Raw genomic sequence first — 19,945 nt, 5'->3', positions numbered from 1 at the left:
GTACCACTAGCCTGTATACTTCTGTGGCAGACTTTGAATGAAAGCAAATCCCTTAACCACTTATTATGCTTTTATGTTAACCAACATGTGCAGAGGTTAATGCTTAGACCTCTTCTCATGCCACTGTCTTCTCTGGGTATTGATTTTGGGTTTTGTTATTTTTTTCCAGTTTTGATCCAGCATGAGCTAAGACAACTTCAATGAGGCCAGAGGCTTTTCACCCAAAAGGTGAGTACTTTCATGTTGGTTGTCTAAATACATCCCCTCCATGAAAGGAAAGCCTGCAGTGCTTAAAAAAAAAAGCTATAAGAAAATAATAAAAGGACCATATTAATACAGAAAAAAAAAAAAGACAAATTAGGCTCTTTTCATCAGTGCTCCAGGTTTCAGATGCATTAACAAAGGCAGGTGTTCCAAGAGCAATGGTCACTCTTAGATCTTTGATAAGGTCCTTCAATAAAGGGTTTTAACTGAAACAGGAGGAAGTAATGAGAACAAACCTGCTAAAAATTCATGTTGGCTTGATTAGGATAAAAATTCTGTGTATATACAAACCGTCTTCTTTTTTGTTGCTGTTTCAGTGGCATTCTAAGCTTCCAGACAACTTTGTATTGGGCCATTTCTTTTTCATACAAAATGAGCAGTTTAAAAAATTAAACTGGTCCAAATTCTGGCTTCATTTATATCAGTACAAATTTCAGTGCACTTCTCTGAATTCCATAGAATATGGTGCAGAGACAGTAATGAGAAAAACTTCAGACAGGCATTTTTTAGCCATTGGAGTCTTGCCTGCAACCAGGTAATTAGGAGAAGATGTAAGAAACTCGAGAGGATCTGCTCCTGTTACTAAAGTAATTATGTAATTAGGACAAAAGTCAATCATGTGGTAGCATTTGGGGCCATGGAGAACATAGGCCTGCATTTTAGAGAATACTAAGCACAATATGAAACCCAAATCCCCATTTTTAAAACTTATTCTAAACAAATCAGACATAACAATAGGCCTGAGCCACGATCTCCAGCTGGGAGTTATGCTTGCACCAGCAGAAAAACTGAATCAAAGGTGACCAACTGCTCTGGGCTCAGCTACACAGGGAACTAAAAAAGCTTAAGATATTACTATGGACCGAAGAAAACTAAGGCTAAGGAAAAGACTGATGTAATTAGGACCTGCTTATGCTTTGACATTTGCGAGTGTATGGCCTAATCACTTAAGTAAGCAGTGTACAGTGGAGTGCTACACGCTCCTTTTCCTGAGCTTTCCCCCAGATGGACTAGGCAGGTGGGATTACAGAACATAGTGTATCTAGAGGAGTCCTCTGCAGTTCCCAACAAGAGCCTTCTTCCAGGTTTGCTGTATTGAAAGAGCCTAAGGGGTGAGGAGAAGGAAATTCCCCTTGGATCAGAAACCAAGTACTTTGCTATTTTCCGTTCAGATCACATAATGCAGACATATACCATAAAGACAAAAAGCAATTCTGATGATGGAATTGTTCCCTTACTTTCCCTAAGTCCCAAAGAAGATCAAACCTTCCATCCATTGCTGAGTCAATACCCACACGTGTTTTACCACATCTGAACACAGCTTTCCTGATTGTATTCTTGCTGGTAACACCAGTCATCTTCCAGTACTTGTTCTTTAACCTTTCTTTTCTGTCTGTGCTACTTTTCCAATTTAATAAATCCTGATCCACATTACAAGGAGATTTCTTCTAATTATCAGAGAACTTTATTTTTACTGTTTTATTGCAATAGCTGAGTCCTGCCTCTCAAAGTAGCAGTCTACCTTGAGTACCCAGTAGGTGATGGCTGATGACTTCAATGCTGATGACTGTGCTCTGGATTTTATCTGGATTGTTTCATGCTGCAATTTTTTGCACATTAGAATCACAGGCCTAACTTTGAAAGCTGTTCCAGCTCTACAGGCAGCTGGTGCCTTTTTTAGTAGGTTCTTACTTTAGCTGACTTAAAACTGTAATTAATTTTGCTTCTTAAGGAGATAAATTTTTTATTTACTTTGCTGGCACCTGAAGAAATATTACATTAAAGCCAAAGAATGGTAACAGAAAATGGGAAACTTGACATTTTTGATAAGAGAGCATACCCACTTCAGAAGACAAAGTGGTTTACTTACTTTGCTCTCCTGGTCTTGTAGAGGTTTGGTTCAACCTTGTAAAATTATCCTGCAGGGACAGAACTGTATTTACAGACTTTCATTTTTTATCAACAAAAACTTCACATCCTCTTCTATCACTGATGCCAGCAGTAGCCTCCACGCTTTGCAGCCGTCTAGCTACTATAATGTGTGTCTCAGCATAGCTGAAAATCCATCCAAGAAGCAAATTACTGATCTCCATAATCCTGCATCAAGACTGCTGCTGGAACTGAGGGAGTTTGTTCAAAGACAGCTTGGCTAGACCTGCTCTCTCCTGCAATGACTGGGACATGTGATATCTGAAGGGGAGAAAATTACTCAGCTGGCTAACTGTGACATGCCCAGTCCCATTTTGCACAATAAAATTCAACAGGGTATTTTCAAAGGCTGGTGTAAAGAGTAGCACCCCTGATTTGTTTGGAAGAGCTTCTCAGTGACAGGAGACAGGGCCCAGTAAACAACAAGCCAAACTGAGTGAGTGCTGCCAGGAAAAAACCCCAACATTTCGCAAGCCAGTTACTAGGAAATTCAATCTTACTTACTCACAGCCTGGGAGAGAGGTCTCAGTTAATTCAGCTAAAAGCTCCATATGAGAAAGTCCTACAGATTTCAGTAGAAATTACACTGAGATTGACTTCTATGCAAATTATTATGCACAGCTCAAACAGAAAAAAATGCAACAATAACAGAAAACTGTGTCATTCCTGGAGATGTTGTATGGTAGCTGTGGTGGCTCTGTGCTTCAGAGACCATCCATTCTCCAGGTATTCCAGACCTGTTGGAGAGCTGTAGAGTCTTCCATCAGCTCTGGAGAGCTCCACAAATTGGTTTAAGCTAAGGAATGGAGCAAGGACTTCTATTCCCTATCCAGTCCTGTTGAAATGACTTTGTTTACAAGTGTCTACAAAACCATATGGAGACATTCTAGGTGATAATTATTTGCAACAACTTCTGTAATGCTTTTCCTGGGTCTCTGAATCCAAGACCAAACAACACCAGAGGAATGTGCCACTGCATTTACTGACTTTACAGGAGCTCTAGGAAGCAAATCAGTACCATTTGGAGCTTCTGAAGAATTAGAGGCTTGAGGACACACCAGGAATGAGAAGCTTCTTTTTGAGATACACAGTGCTGAACTGCCCCACACTTGGGCCTTCTGCCAGCAGTGGTAAGGCCCTGATTTCTGAAAAGCCCCACAGCACTGGAATGGTTCAGGTGAACAGCTACAGCTAAAGCCTGGTGCCAGCAGTACCAGTTTCCTCCTGCACAAGAAATGACCAGGGTAACTCTGTGGCACAAACCGGGCAATAGTAACTTTTCATCACTTCTATACTACTGAGGATAAAAATTCAGTGTGTTTTGAAGGTTTTGCTGTGTTCTCTGATTCACATCAATAATCTAAGCAGCACCTCTTACCTACTAATGTCTACATAACTGTATACAGTTCTCTCCTCTTACAGAAGAATCACCAGAAGAGAAAAGCTGATCTTACAGGACATGATCAGCAGAGTTTTCTGCATCTGAAATGCAACGTGTCTGTGGCATTTGTGTCAGCAAGAATAGGTTGAGCAGGGGATTAACAAAAGTTGTTTTAGTATTAAGTTGATGTAATTCCATTCTTCATGTGTGTCTGTGCAAAGGTAAAGCCCTCTTACTGCACTGCAGTGTGTCTCATTGTTACTAATTCCTGGGTCCTGTGAACTCTTCTGTGAATCCAATTGTTTTCTTTTCATTTATGGAATTTCTTACTAGCTGTTATTTTTAAATGAGACTTTGGTTTCTCACATGCCTCGTGGAAATATAGACAAATGTGAAAAACATCTACTGGAAAAATCTCCATACTTCAGCAGGCCCAGAGGATTTAGTAATCAGCATGAGATTTTCCTCCTCTCAATTACTGACTCTTTTGTTTTAAAAAAACAGCACTAATACTAAACAAACAAACAGAAAGCCCCAGTTGCTCCTCTTTCTCAGTGTTGCTTCTTGGATGACTTCCAGAATCATCTTTTCACTGTGATTGCTGAGATCCTGGGCTAAGGCAGCATTCATGAGCCTGAGTATTTCTAGAGGGGCTTTGGGGATTTTTAAATTTTATCTATCTATTATTTTAATAGGGAGGAGCCAGTATTCTGGTTTTGTTGTTTGGGGGATTTTTAAACAGAAAAAGCAGCAGAATGCAAATGGAAAATTAAGGACTGATTCACTGACTCCAGCGTCTCTCCAAAAACATGTCAGTCATTTGTTACAGCAAGAATGAGAAATACCTTCTGGTTGAGACTGTAAAACTCTGAAAAAAATTAGGAACTGCCATCCTTTCCCATAAGAAATCCTACAGTTCAGTACCTTCAAATTATTGCCTATGAGTCTAACACTCCTCAAACTTCAGGTTGGCTGAACTTGTCAAAATAAACAAATTCCTGCTTCATTTCCACTTGCTGATGCACTCAGGAGGAGGAAGCTGGCTGAAGACACGGCCCATTGCAGGTTTATTCAGCCCTTAAGTCATGGTGGACTGGACAAACAGACTGCAGCTCTTATTCCTTCCCCCACCCACCACCAGGACCTGGTGAGAAGTGAGCACTTCCACACTCTCCAGCCAGCAGGGCTTTGTAGCTCATTTCTGTTCCCAGTTCCATGGAGCATATCATTTTTTTCCATTTGACAAAAAGAAAAAGGCATGGCTTGGGTGAAATTGGAAGCCTTGCATCAGCCTGACATGGACCACTGGTCCCTGACAGCTCTTCACATGGCATCTGCTTTGCTCATCCACTGGCCCAGGGCCAGCAGTGGCTGCTGCCAGGTAGAAAGGGGAAGACTTAAGCAGGAGTGGGAGAGGAAAGGATCAAGTGCTGTCCTTGGAAGACTGGAACAAAATAATTTAAGCTAAAATTTTCAGTATGTAAAGAAAGGAAATACTGGCTGATCATCTGGGTCAGCTAGAGTAAGATTCAATAAACAAGTTAATGCAGGAGTTTAATCAATTCACATAATTTTAAAAAATAAAAAAGGTTCAGTGCAGAAGAAGTCAAGGTGACACTCCACAAGAGGAGTGAAAGACGGAAGAGCAGAAAAAAGAAGGTATGATGTCTTCAAATCAATCTTGGCAACATTTCTTTTTGGGAGTTTGAGCTGTCTGGAAGCAAACTATAAATGTTCTGAAAAATAAATGAATTCCAGGAGAGAAAAATCTCCATTTCAAAGCTCTGACACACTGTGTGGAGAGCCTTACATTTTGTGAGTATTCTAAGAAGTGGTGATGTGGCTGAAGGCCATCAGGATCAAAGAAAATAGAGCCATACTTTCCTTACTCTCTAAGACAAAGAGGGCATCACATCTTTTCCCCATTCACTAGCTTTCATGGACTTTACTGAATTCACTCTTCAAATACTCAGGGCAAGAAGATGTTGTTAGCCCATAATAAGAACTCTTCCTACTGCAATAGCATGAGACAGGATGAGAGAGCTCCCATGAGAAGCAGCATGGACAGGAAATATGGACAAGAGTTCAGTGAGCAGATTAGCATTGTTTCAAATTAGGAGTGATTTAAGTTATGACTTGAGGATGACTTTTCTGAATCACATCAACACCATGTGTTTTTCAATGCCTGATGTCAAAGACTTAGCTCATAAGTAATAAATTAGGAACCATGTTGAGTTAAGAGAGTGTAAAAATAATCAGGTTTTTCGACAATGATAAAAACGAGTTTGTGCCCTCTGAATTAAGCAATATAGATACAGGCTAAGCTGAAGTACAGTAACTTAATCACAATTTGAGATAGACCAGTAAGTGTGCAGAGAACTTTAATGCTGACAGATACTTGAGTACAGGAAGCAGAAACAGCACTTCTAGAGTTAAATACATATATTCTACTGCTGCATCTGGGATTAAACTCTTCCTGACAGTTCCCTTTGGCTTACATTACTGAACTAGATAAGATAAAATTACAGTCTAAACAAACGTAAGCAGTCTTTAAAAAAAAAAAAAAAAAGGATGGTTTTATACTGGAAGATGATGACTGCCAGCTAAGGAAAGTTCAAAGCATCAGCATGACTGGAAATAGTATTACATGAAGTGATCCCAAGATTGCAACTTACCTCTTCCCTGTGATTCTTTATTGGCATACAGAGAATGCTCTGAGTCTTATACCCTGTGATCTGGTCAACTTCTGCATTGAATCTTGGATCCTGAGACAAGAAAAAATACAATTATTAGACTACTAGCCTAAACACCAGTTCTTTTTCTTCCTTGGCTTATAGATTAAGAGAAGTTTAATATTTCATTTGATTGTTACCCAGGATAACAAAGGTTCCATTACTAGCCAAGAATTACATAAAGTCGTTACTATTGGTGTATTAACAACAAAAAAGCATTTGTGTGGAACATGAGTGCCAGTAGAAGACAACTTCTATAAAGAACAAAGAACCCAAACCCTAGAAGAAGCCTTTTTTTTGAGCCTAGACCATCATTATAATAAAATACTGATGGATTAACCATCCCTAGTTTAATTTTTATCAAGAAATTACAGAAATAAACTGAGAGAGATGGGCCCACAGAGGAACACTGTTTCATGAATGTGGTTAGTGGTTTTGCTTTTATCAGATTGCTTGTTTCATTTATTCACCTCAATATTGAACTCTGAATAATCACCTCAATAGAACTCTGATTTTTTTAGTCCTTGCTTCATGTTTCTGTATGCACATGTGTCTGTAGTACGTATATTATAACCAAAACCATGGTGTCAGGTTTGCATCTTGACCACTTTAAGTCAATATGGCTCCAAATACAGGGACTAAAATGACAACATTCCAGCAGCTGCTAATGTGGCTTCTTCTTTTTTTAAGAATTGCTGAAGACAAATTTCCTTGGCTTACCTCATAGGCATTCTTGATGTTGAGAGGCTGCCCTATGGCTGCCACGTGACCCACAATGCCCTTGTTCCACTCCAGGCGAATGCAGTTGTTGGAAGCTTCTTCCAGGGTGGATCCTTCTGCCACGTCAAACAGCCTGCTCATGAGAAACTTCTCATTCGAGCTGTCCTCACATACCAGGAACAGGGAATAGCGATCGGCTGCGATCAGCTCGTGGATGTGTAGGAAGATCTTATGGCAAAGCGCTGTGACATCTAAGTGACTAGAAATATCTTTGACAAGTTCTAATAGTCTTGAACACTGATCCCCTGCACTGGTCTCAATCCTTGGAGATTGCAGAGGCATCTGTTCCTTCTTGTCAGAGCCAGAGAGGAAGCTCACTGCTCCTACCGAGTCCTTGACAAAAATAGGCCTTAAGGGTCTGTCAAATTCAGAAGCAGAGATTTTCCTCGCTGGTGTCCCAGAGTTGGTGGTCTCAGCACAAGCAGGCTGGTGACAGGCACAGGCTTCACTCTGGGACTTGGTTCCCTCCTTGCAGACTGGGATGGTGTGAACTCTCTCAGCAAACCATGCATTAACCATTTCTCTGTAAAACAAAACCAAAAATACAGTGAATGATGCGAACTGAAAATCCTCTAACGCACAATGGAAGCTGACACTGTGAAGAGGATAACTAAACCTTTTCACACAGAGGACGTTGAAGCACCTTTAGGCTCTTCTGTATCAATATTCTCCAATTCTACGCAGCACTTAGCCCAGATTAAGCACTAACATTTTCTGCCCCATAAAAAAGAAGCTATTTTTGCCTAGAGGAAATTATGAATAGAGCAGAGGAGGACCACTTACACTGTGGCTTTCAGAATGCAGATCAGAAGTTTACACCATAATTTTGTGACTGAAAAGTTCCAGTCCTTCCCATTCCATTTCTGTACAAGACATATATATATATTCATATGAAGACAAAACTTTCTGTTCCTAACCTCTAAAAAGATAATTTTGAACTTTAATTCTCTCTGTCAATCACCTGAAGCCCTTCCTATTTTTCTGTTGCCAATATACTGTTTTTAAGTAAGCTTCCCCTGCCCTCCAAGTTAATAAAAAATGCTGGTTGGACTCAAAGCATAAAAGTTTTGTTTAAAAACCGTCAAGGAAACGTGAATATTTCCAATTCAACCCCCTTCAAAATAGTGAAAGAACAGACTGTTTTCATGCATCTCCCCTATTTCCTTTCCTTGCAGATGACGCTCATTGTCTAACTCAACCCCAAATACTGAATAACCCTAAAATTGTATTTTTAAGAGTTCATCACCAATTAAAAAATACCATGCATCTCTAGTATTTAACCATGTTTCTCAAATTAACTTAGTATGAGGAAGCGAGCCCTAATAATGTCCTCACTAAATACAGTATATTGTCATAACATTAATATACTTTTTTTATCACTATAATATTTTCTTGTTCAAAATTGGAGGGGTTTTTGTTCAGGTTTCTTTTTGTCTTTTATTTGGTTGGATTTTTTTATACACAGGGCTTTTTGTTTCACTTGCTCAGCGCTGATGACTCCTCACAGCACATGCCCTACTCTCAGAAGAAATGGGTTTTTGCTGTATTACATAACATACGAGCCTAGGAACAGCAAAAATCCTATTAACAAGTCTGATCTTTCGGAAACCTTTCATGGTGGTCATGTTTTAAATTTGGGATATTTTTTATTTTTTCAGCAGACCACAGGAATTCTGAGAGTGAAGCTGAATGAAACCATGGAACTGAGTCAGGTTAGTCAGCCACTGATCAGTTACACGCATTGGTGTACGTTACATATGAAAAGCACTGTACAACAATCTTATTTTCCTTACAGCACAATTTATCTTTGTTGTAGGATGCAATACTGCAAGCACAATTAACCATTAATTCAAAGCAAAGTGATCAATTAAAATCTAAAGTCCAACAATATTATTTTTAATAGCAAACCATTCACAAAAGCAAACTTATTTGACTTCTGATAGGAAAGTTTGAAAGTTTTTTCAATCACGTATCCTGTGGAGACCTCAACTGTAGGCAAACATACTATAAAAAGTTGAATTATTAAAAACTACCAATGATTGTTCTTTATTAAAGCAGTGATGCCAATTTTTTGTGGAGTTACTTTAGCCAAGTGTTTCTTGCACTGAAGCAAAGAACAATTAACTTATTATTAGAAATTTGACTTTAACAATATTACTTTACAGTACTTAAACAGGATAAACATTACATGTGGAGACTGTGACCATTTATTAGTGCAATGCATAATATGATTTGCATAGGACAGTGTCACACTTGCAAAAGCTGTTTCAGTGAGAGTCAAAATAAGAAGCTAGCACTTGGTAGCACTTGGAATTTTCATTTATTTAACTGAATGAGAAAGAGTAAAAATTTTTGATTAAAATGACCAAAAATATCCTGAAGAAAATTAAAAAGCTAAAGATACAAAAATCTGTATGTAAATACAGTACAATCTCTAAAATCAGTGCTGGTAACTCTTGTCAGCACATGTGTTATATAGGGCTCCTTTTTGTTTTACTCTGATCTCCTCAAAATAAAAAATTACGTGGAAATTTTAGCTTCTCCAAAACAAAACTACCGTCTAGAACTAAGGCTGCAGAAAAGAACCTGAAAATGCCAGCTGGATGCCTTTAAACCTCAGACACAAGAAGGTAGGTATAGAATAATTGATAAAGAAGATTGGTGGCTTGACCCAGATTCATGTGTGTGCTGACTTGATTTCTGAGCACTGAGGACTGGCATTAATGGAAGGTAAGATCGAAAAGTCACAGTAATAACATAGTACCAGATGGAGGGCGTTCTCCAACAAATGATGAGGCCCAGAAGCCATGTAATTGAAAATGCACAGGCATGAGCCTGTACTGTTGTTGGGCAACAGCAATTTGCAGAGCAATCTGATTCACTGCTTACTTACTCCTGAGGAAAGGAGAATATAAAAAGCTATCATTTTCCCTTCTCCTGATTTACACTGAATTTTCATACATGGATGTGTTGATACAAGATGCAAGGCAGAGAAATAATCCTGTACCCTTCATGCATAAAGCAAAAGCTAAAGCAGAAATTTGATCAGTTGAAACCTGTCATTTTATTTATTCTGCAGTGTTGTTCTATGATTTCCCCAGGCCTTAATGGTGTAGGAGTAGCAATCAGTAAGAACAATGTACTCTGAATTCTAATACCTGTTCTCAAACAGGTGGCCGTGAGATTATTAATTTTTTACCCTCTTGCTTTTTTACTGCGTAAAATAAGCATACATTTCTTATGAAGGTTATTGAGGGATGTGGACCATAGCTGAAAAACCTTTCACATGAAAGGAATTAAGTTTAACAAGAACTGACTACTTGTTGGGTATCTGCACTCTTTATGAAGCTCTTAAACATTGAACAGAACAGAACTATATGTGGAGCTGCATAATTATGAGTAAGATATTCTTGTCCTTTAATGTCTCTTGGATGATGGTTCAGTAACTTGCCAACATAGTGTGTGATTCTCAGAAAGCTCTTTAGATTAACAACAAACCCTTAACTAAACTGGTTAAAGCATCGTTTTCAACTTCAAACCATTTAAGCATTTTACTTTGAGCAACAGGAAAGCCATTCAAATTCAACTGGAAAAAGAACAGTGTTCAGTGACCTTTACCAAATGCCTCTTCTAACAAGGAAACTATTTAGCTCCTTTTACTCACCCAGTTACACACACGGCTGAAAGAACCAGCATTTCGCATGAGCTGACGTATTCTAACTCTATTTAAAATCTCTCAGTGTCTTGACATTAATTTGCTTGTTGACACTCAGTCCTATTTAACAATGCATGACAAGAAGGGTATTATGACCAACACAAGTAGTCTCATAGCACAGAATTAGCTCAGCAGATATCTGACACCAGACATGTCCTGAGCCACAACTGAGGTTCCTGGAAATTAGCAATGAGTGCCATGTACAATTAAGATGTCATTTTGAAAGGACTGCAGGAAGAAACAAACACTTGTGACTATTCATGTGAACAGTGTTCAGGAAGCATTGGCATTGTCAAGAGCTGACTGTAAGGACAAGACCTGGCTGTGGTTTAGAAGTTGCAGGAGCAGATACGGATCCATAGTGATCCATGCAGACAGTTAAACTTGACGCAGTGTCTCTATCCCACCGTGGCAATCACTGCATGTTGAGGAGTTACAGCATCCATTCCTCATGACCTGCATGCCTCCTTTACTGCAATATGATCCTTTAATATGAACCTTCACTCAAGAAAGCTGTAATTTATCCCAGAGTTCATGAACAGGAATAGTAGAATATGAAGTAACCATTTTTTAGTCCTTTCTATCAGCCAAATCCGATCTTTCCTCTATAAAACATGACAGCAGTGACAGCTGAATTTGGCTGGTGACTTCATCAGCAGACGACAAAATGGGAGAGAAATCTTGAAGAGATAGTGCTAAGAAGAGGATAAAAATGCAATGGCAGGCAAAACATTGAAGAAAAAAAAATTGCATGGTTCTTCCCTCTATCACTGCTTATATACAAGCACACATAATCTGCAGTTCACAAGACCTTGTGCACTTCAGGGGAATTAAGAAAGATTCCTTTGGCCCCAACTTGTTAAATGCTGCACAGAAGGTAGACCTGTCCCTAGAGCATGAAGTTTTCAGTATTTATAGGCAATAAAAATAGAAAATCATGATGAAAGATGGTTGAGAAAACACAGGCAACATGTCTTGAGCCAGGTCATGCAGGAGGGCACAAGTAGAGCTGAAGAGAACCTTTCTGTATTTCCTGTGCCATATGCATCAAATCACACTGACAACACTAATCACTATTCTACTCATACACTGGGAATATTAAATAATTTATTGTACCCATCTTTGCTTCACTGTGATTATCTTCAAAGTACACAGCAGACTTCTCAAAAAGAACCCCAACCCAGTGAAGATGTTTAAATATTAACAGCCAGATTGTGATTGTCTTGTTTACACATATATAACCACGATGCCTATGTAAGAACACACCAATGTGACCGTTCAGCACAACTGCTTGGCACCTTTGGAGAAAATGTGCAAAAAACAGAATGCAAAGGTAACACTGAGATGCAACAGTGACAGTAAAAACTGTATGTTACTTATCTTGCACAAAGAATGCATAACACTTGCAGTTCTGTAACAGAACACAGCGATAAGAAGCTTCCAGTGAAACAGCAAATAATTCCCCATTTTCTCTGTTGCTCACAAACCATTCATATATACAATGCGTAATGTTTTAGTAGTTGCATGGTCTGTTCTGCTAATTTTTCATTCAAACCAACAGTTACTGATAACACACTTTAAGAGAGGGATTACAAACTTGCCAGCTAGAAAATGCCAGCTTTCAAGTGTCTGAATTCCTGTGGCCTAACCCTGCCAGTGTTGAAATCAACAATATTTCAAGCTGAACTTCGTAACTAGTTTCTCAATTGCCTTCCATAAAATAACCACTAGATGTCTTCGAATTTCTCTCCAGCATCTTGACATAATTTAGACATGGAAATCATTTGAAGCATTAGCAAAAACTCTAAAACTATTATGTTTTAGCAAATGAGTTTGAAATGCAAAGCCATTTGGATATTACACTTGCCTTCCCATTTTCTTTCTAGCACGTCCTATTTCACAGTCACATTCTAAGTGGTTTTGTCTCTTTCCTAGCAGTGAAAATATTTAAATAAATTGTGTAAGGCCTCACTAGATGGAAACAGTAAACTGACAGAAGTGTTTTCAAACTGACTAAAAGAGGAGATTTACAAAAACAATAGTTGTTTTTTCTTAAACCCTTCCCAATTATAGTTAGTGGAGATGCCATTTCTCACAGTGGTAGGCAAGCAGTTCTGGAATATGAAGTATGACACTGCCAGTTTTTTAGCCCAACTTGGTCAAATATATTAGCATACATTTAGCTTTAAACATTTCAAGTGGTACAAATGACTTCTGTTTGAATACAGTTCTTAATTTAGAACATGAATTCTTGATTCAAACTATGCTCATGAGAGACAGAAATAACTTTTTAGAATGATGAAATTTTAATCTTGTCTAAATGCTCTTTTTAATAGAGGGCAGAGGTTGCTTTATTATTTGTAGCAAAAGTACTCAAATTGGAAAACTAACACTGACAGGCTATTCTTGGCTATTTTCAAGTTTTCTTTAATAACCTAAATGCAAGCTTCACTTTTTACAAGAATCCTTTCCTCCACAGAAGAGACTTTCTATTTGCACTATAAAGAAAGACAGAATAAATCCTCAGGGATTAAAGTTCAAATTCTAAAACATGACCTTTATTTCTCCTCTATATGTTTGCTTCTTGCTCCAAACTCAAAAAAAAAAAAAAAATTAAAAATAAGTAGGTACCAAATGATTTTGTTGTGGAAAGCAATATCAATACTTTTAGTGAAAGATGGATTACGAGGTAAGGTCACACCTGCTTGGAGACCTCACCTAAGCTTTTGGCACAACTTCAGTTCCCCTTAAATTCCTAAACCAGGGGTTAAGTATGACTTAAGTGGTGCAGAGGCTCTGGGACGGCTCTCTCTGCTGGGGTGAGCTCTCCATAATGCACAAATAAGTGGGAAAAGATATATCCTTTACTAAGCAAATATATTTTGTGGCTATATTTTCAGTGCCAGACCCAATGTGAAATCACAACCATTGTGTTATCCACGAGGGCTATTTGAGATGGGCTTCTTTTCTGGCACTTCACAAATAGCTCCTTTTGTATTTAAAACCTTTTTTTTTAATATAGTTTTCTTCAAGTAAATCATATAAATGAGAAAGTATTCCATGTAAATTTATGTATGTTTCTTTACCAGTAAGGAAGATAAATGCTTCTATACTGTGGTTTTATTAAATGTATTTTTTCCACGACAAAACCAAAATGCTTTAATGGGGAAAATGATAATAGGTGGTAGCATATTAGTTCAAGTCAAGAATGTATTGCCTAAATCCTCCTCACAAGAGGATTCTGCAGCAGATACCTAACACAGAACTTGCATGAACCTCTACAATTTAGAAATCAAAGAAATATTGAACTTTCTTGAGTCTTCTGCAGTGGCAATATATGCCTCAGCTCCACTTTTCTCCCCAGTTGCCAGAAATTTGACCCTGTTCTCTAAAATCTGCCCAGTTACAGCCAAAAAACCACCCAACGATGGAAATGAGATTTCAATGCCTATTGGCATTATCAAAACTATACTTTTATATGGTAGTAGTTACCCTGAAACAGAAGGAGGCAAAAAGGGATGTTAACTGTCAGAGTACTTCACTCCATCTTACTTTCTACCCATCCTCTAAGGTTTACCAGTGTATTTTAATTAATGTATTGTGCAAACCTGTTTGTTTGTTTATCACCAAGGGCAAGCAGAACTGAGTAAAAGCACATTCTCCTTGTAGCCTCTCAGTTTCTGCTAACTAGTTCATCTTCACACCAAAAATTCTGTGTAGAAGTTCAGTTTAGAGCTTTGGGGGAATTTAAGATGTAAATTGCTAGTAAGTGGTTTCTTATCGTTTCTCAAATGACAATTTCTTCAGTCTGCAGTAATTGCTGTTTAAGAGATTGTTTCCAAAATATTCCAGCACACACCTCACTTCATTTCCAACAACAAATGCCAGAAGTACTCAATCATGTTTACAACTTGATGAATATGGGTAACATTCCTTACCTTCCTGAATGCTTTTTGCATCAGTAGTTAAAAATATTTTGGGATGATCTTAAAACTTTGCTGTTATCAAGAAAGGCATAAGGGAGGATATGGATACATTATTTATAAGTGGCATAACTATGAACATCATTACACCAACAAGAAAACTTTCCAAGATTTCACAGAAATTGATTTTTTTTTTCCTGTACTCAGTTCTCAGAAAAGCTCAGTAAACATCCAATAAAACCAAGTAGGTGGGAGAAAATACTCTGATCCCCTGCATTGATACCACTGCTTCCTGTGGTTTTCAAGCCATGGTCCCAAGAATCAGTGGGTTTGCAGCCCTCTTGTAAATGCTTCACGCTGGGTAACTTAGAAAAGCAAGCACCCTTTCAGCATATGCCAACCATCAGCACAGGATTCTATGCCCCCAGTAGAAAGCTGTTGAATCAATCATGGAAGTTCAAAGCCCACTGTCCACTTAGCAAGGTCATGTTAGGAGTGCATATGGCTCATACCTGTGCATTTTTAGGATTATTACGTTTTTTGTATGCAATACCTTTTAAAGAAAAACATAGGCCACAGCACATTTCAGTGCAGAAAACCTCCAACAGCTCTTTGAAAATCAGAATTTTCATTCAATTACAAAAATTTAAGCACACATGCATTCCCAATGCACAGAATGCCTATGACACGTAATATTATGACACTTCAGATAGCTGGCTCAAACTGAACAACGTTTTTAAAAGTCCTCTAGACAGAGACTGGAAGGCAAATGTCCTGAGTAATGTAGTACCGCAGGCAGCACATTACAGATTGATTGTCCACCAGCCATCAAGAAGAAAAAAAAAAACCCCAAACAACTGTGCTTGAGTTTTTTGAAAGTAATGAATGTAATTGATATATTCAAGTAATGCAATATCTGAATTTTAGCACAGTTTCCCAGTAAACATCAGTTCTGGAATCCTCAGTGAAGCACTGTGAAATACCATGCTGTTAAGGACATTTATTTTTCCAAATACAACCCCACCTAAATTCATTTGTAAATATTTCTCAAACCTGCTAATAAGCCAAGATGTACTTATAACAAAGTAATCTTATTTCCACTGAAAGGCATACAAGATTTGGGTCAATAATTTGTTTTCATCACACCATACTTTTAGGGAATCAGACAAAAACTGCCTGTAACAATGCAGTTACCTCTAATCGAGAGGAGAAATTTTACCTTGGCTGTTTTGGCAGTCTTCTGAGTGCAAAGAGCACTAAGAGAGAATCACTCCTGTATTTTTAAAAGTAGGGACAAACAGGAAGTCAGAAATACAGAAATATTCCATAGTGGGTTGAAGTAAGTGCGATGTTTGAGCATGGCAATGCATGGCTTGTTTTTTTTTAAAAGAACATAAAAAGATAAAACTTCAGGAAGACAAAAAGGGTAATGAATTTAGCCATAAATGTGACCAAAAAACCCCCAAAAACCTGCAGACTACACCTTTATAGCGTCTAGTTAGAACAACTATAGTTGTAGAAACAAAGAAGAATTGCCCTACTTGAAAATGTTTCTGCTTCTGGAAAGCCAGAATATGATAGACAATTCGAAAACTTTGGAAGGGGAAAAACAACAAGAGCTGGGGAAAAAAAAAAAGCTTAAATTTTGTCAGAGCTTGGCATTTAAAAACTCATGACCCTTAGGTGTGCAGTACCAAACTCCAGCCAGAAGTTTTGTCAGCCAGTACAGTCTCACTGAGTGAACCAAATTCATCTCGTCCCCGAGTGTGCTGGTGACCCACTTCCCATTTGTTGTGCTGCACTTTGATCATCCTGGAACAGCACCTCATGGATAACAGCTATTTATATTGTCTCCACATAGCACTCGTCTCCCTGGGACGAAATAAAGTAATAAATAAGTGATTCCATACCTTCCTACTCATGGGATCCCAGTTTGTTCACCTACTCAAAGGAGGAAGGATTTAAAGTAGAATTGTAGCCTCGCACTGCACAGGTGGAGTTCAATCAATGCAGTGTTATCAGAGAATATCCATAAAGCCAGCCCAGCCTGGAAAGAGGCCAGGATGTGGCCTTCCTGCAGACACTACCAACCTCGAGGCATTGCAGATCAAAATACGAGGTGTAAGCCCTTGGAATGTGCTCATCTTGTACAACACATTGTAGGGCAGACAGGAATGCAGGTGCACACCTGTTAAGCAGACCTGCAGCCCTTCTCTGCAAGAATCCAGAACATGGACTGGGGAACACAGTGACTTCAACAGTTGTCACTTTATGAACAAATTGTGAATAGAAAGAAACACGTTTTAAAGTGCCACCTTGCCAGAAAATACAATTTTTATTTAAACCATGACAACAGATACTGATACCAAACTGCCCTATGCAAACTGGATCGGGGGCAACTATTCAATTATATGAGATAAGGACCCTAACCCCATACTTTAAAAAATCTGCAGGTGTAACACCACACAAAGCATACATATTATAAGTATTATTTAGACACCTAACTAAAACTTCTTTGTGTGTGGAAATTACTGACAGAACTACCATATAAAACACTGAGGGAATTAATTAATTGGAGAAAAAAATAAATGAACTATTCAACACTCATTATAAAATTGTTAAATTAGGTTCTAACTCAAAGCTCATTAATATGATCATTAATACGGCTGGTATGATACAGTCATAAGTGATGGAGCTGGTGATCTTTTTCTATTCCTATGCAGAAGTATTTGAGAAACAGATACAGAAACTATCCATTAGCAATTGTGCCTCACAACGTGCAGCTGAATATGCCTCTGTGCTCCGCAAGATACTAAATTAACTAACTTCTTGGTCTATTGCTTTCAGGATCTGTGAGAACTTTGGTATATTATGAAACAAAACAAAAAAAAAAAAAGAGAAGCAGTAAATTCTGATTAGAAGAGAGTTGAAACTAGCTCAAGGAACACTGCTTTACTTCAGGGAGTAAATATAATGCTAAGTAGCAAAACATTAACAGCATAGTCTTTGTTCAGTGTTAGCTGCTCTACAAAGATTCAGCTAAAACAAAGCATGGTATTAGATGTTATAGTTTTCTCTTTTCAAGCTCTAAATAACACTACCAAGTGAAGCATTAAACCTCTTTACAAAGTACAGCAGTTCTTTCAAACTACTTAGCTCTACATGCTATCATCTTTGAACCCACATAGTCAAGTAATTTGTCATTTGTCTTTTCAAATACAAACTTACACATAAAATAGGTATTCCTTATTATATATAGTTTTCTATTTCTACAATAAGGACTAAAAAACATTCCATGCAAGACAGCAGAGAAGAGAGTTTTGAGACAATTGCAATGTTTCCATCATTTCAAAAACATCACAGAATTGTTGCCAAGCAAGGACTCAAAAGTCAACAGTTTTCCTGCAAACCCATCTCTAACTGCAGAGGCATCGCCATCACGGAGACTCGACTGAATTGTGTTTTCTGAACTACTGCCTTTTTCAGAATGGTACAAACACAAAACTGTGCCTCAGCATGAAAAAAAAAAAAGTCTAACCGAACCTGCCCATGGGTAAAAGAAATCTGACACAGTGGTTACTATTAATTAGTATTCCTATTTGTCCAATACTACATCCAGTTCCCAAAGAAAGTGTGACAGGCTGAACTAGGAAAATGCTACTTCTCAAACCTGCTAACACCCTATTTCCTGGGCAAACAAGCTGCCCTTCAGTGCCACACCATGTACTAGTGTTCTGGAGAGCATCAAGGTTAACTACTTCCATCTATACATCCTGCACCTATTCACAGCCTTAAAAAAAAACCCCAAAAAACAAACTAACATTTACAAGACACTTCTAAAGGCATTTTTTTCTTCCTGTTAAATGAACCTAAGGAAGCAGCAGCAGAAGAAAGGGGACTGTCTGACAGATGGTCACAAGCAAGCAGGTGACCCCTGAAGCTTTCTAGCTCTTGGCGAGTCAATTATTAATGGGGATTTCTCTTCTTACCGCCCCATCCCATGTAGAGAGGAGCAGCAAAACCTCATTCAGAATGCATCCATCCCTGCTAAGTGAACCGGGAAAGAAGCAAACCAGCAGCGGTGAGCAGATGGTGCGAGCGGCTCGGGAGCGGGAGCGCAGCGGAGAGAGGAGCGAGCGAGCCCGCGGAGACGGCGCGTCCGAGGAGCCAACCGCAAGACTTACTAACCCGAGCTCCCGCTAAGATATACTGCAGATCGCCCGGGCTCTGTATCCCCACTGCTTTGTTTATCGGAAAATATTCAAAATGGAAACCTGACCCCACTTCTAAAAATAGCCGAATTTATTCCAATTCAACTTGAAGTCCCGCTGTTGAAGTGTGTGACAACAGTGAGCAAATACCTCGTCTTATCTCCAAAAGGCAGCATGTCAAGCCAAGGGGGGGAAATGCCCAGACGAGCTCTTCAGGTCCTCAATATTGGGTTCTTCGCAGGAACCGGCACCGAGAAGGGGCGAGCGCGGAGCGGCCGCCCCAGAGCAGCGGCGGCGCCCACCGGCCCCGCGCCGCCCCCTGCCGGCAGCGCGCCCGCTCCCCGGGCAGCGATCCCTCCCTGCCCGGCGCTGCACCCCGCTCATCCGGGCAGGGATCCCTCCCTGCCCACCGCCCTGCCCGGGCTGCACCCCCGCCTCCCTCCTGGGGGAAGGCGCAGCGTCCCAGAGGCGCTCACCCGGCTGGACGGGCTCTGCGCCCTCCTCCTCGGGAGGAGCTCCGGTCTCGAATGTACCGCGCACGGCTCGTCAGCTCCCTCGGCACTTAACCCGTAGCCCTCGCCGCTCCGGGGGCCGCCCTCATGTCAAAAAAGGTGACGAACCCACAGGGTGACGGAGCTCTTGAAGAGCAGCGCTTTGTTTTGAGATGACTAAGTACTTACACAACCCGCCCTCCCCGAGATAGCAGATGCCCTTTGAGGCTTCTACCTACTTCGCAGGGCGGGGAAATACATAGTTGCTTGCTACTCACGAGAAGTTGACCATGTCTGTTTTGAACCGAGGAGAACACAAATAACTAAAAGTCTAAGGCAGGGAGCTCCGAGGCTGGGACAGCTTCACTGAGCGGCTCGCCGTGCCGAGCGGGCGCTCCCCGCCGTAGAGTGGCCGCGGGCCGGGGGCTGAAGGCGAGAGCCCGCGGGGAAGAGCCGCATGTGCCCCTCGGTGGCAGCCGAGCTGCTGCGTGGTGGTTTCAGTTCTTTCTCGTTCGAGGC

The 19,945-nt window shown here is 39.7% G+C and overlaps 1 protein-coding gene and 1 long non-coding RNA gene across 11 annotated transcripts in view; one reads left to right on the top strand and one right to left on the bottom strand.

Moving 5' to 3' along the window:
- The window catches only part of LOC121674258, a 116,202-nt gene that overhangs the window by 39,729 nt on the left and 56,528 nt on the right, over positions 1 to 19,945 (top strand). Inside the window, exons 3-5 of one of the 2 annotated variants that reach the window (XR_006019505.1) lie at positions 170 to 228; positions 8,745 to 8,798; positions 18,731 to 19,035. This is a non-coding gene — a long non-coding RNA (uncharacterized LOC121674258). Of the gene's footprint in view, positions 1 to 169; positions 229 to 8,744; positions 8,799 to 18,730; positions 19,036 to 19,945 lie in introns of those variants that run through there. The other variant, XR_006019506.1, reaches the window with a different exon arrangement.
- PDE5A (phosphodiesterase 5A) overlaps positions 1 to 19,945 on the bottom strand; it is a 107,291-nt gene that overhangs the window by 31,737 nt on the left and 55,609 nt on the right. For 5 of the 9 annotated variants that reach the window (XM_042048475.1, XM_042048476.1, XM_042048478.1 and 2 more), the window contains 2 exons: positions 7,027 to 7,609; positions 6,250 to 6,339 (listed from right to left, as the gene is read on the bottom strand). In XM_042048475.1, the coding sequence (XP_041904409.1) occupies positions 6,250 to 6,339; positions 7,027 to 7,609 (673 nt within the window). Of the gene's footprint in view, positions 1 to 6,249; positions 6,340 to 7,026; positions 7,610 to 18,713; positions 18,793 to 19,085; positions 19,248 to 19,411; positions 19,503 to 19,704; positions 19,862 to 19,945 lie in introns of those variants that run through there. The other 4 variants (XM_042048483.1, XM_042048484.1, XM_042048481.1 and 1 more) reach the window with 4 other exon arrangements.

This window comes from Corvus kubaryi, unplaced genomic scaffold (genome assembly GCF_017639235.1).
Source record: "Corvus kubaryi isolate FWS band 111438036 unplaced genomic scaffold, C.kubaryi_AGA036_p1.0 67, whole genome shotgun sequence".
Classification (NCBI taxonomy): Eukaryota; Metazoa; Chordata; class Aves; order Passeriformes; family Corvidae; genus Corvus; species Corvus kubaryi.
Note: the sequence above shows the minus strand (reverse complement) of the source record. Positions and strands in the feature narration are given on the sequence as shown.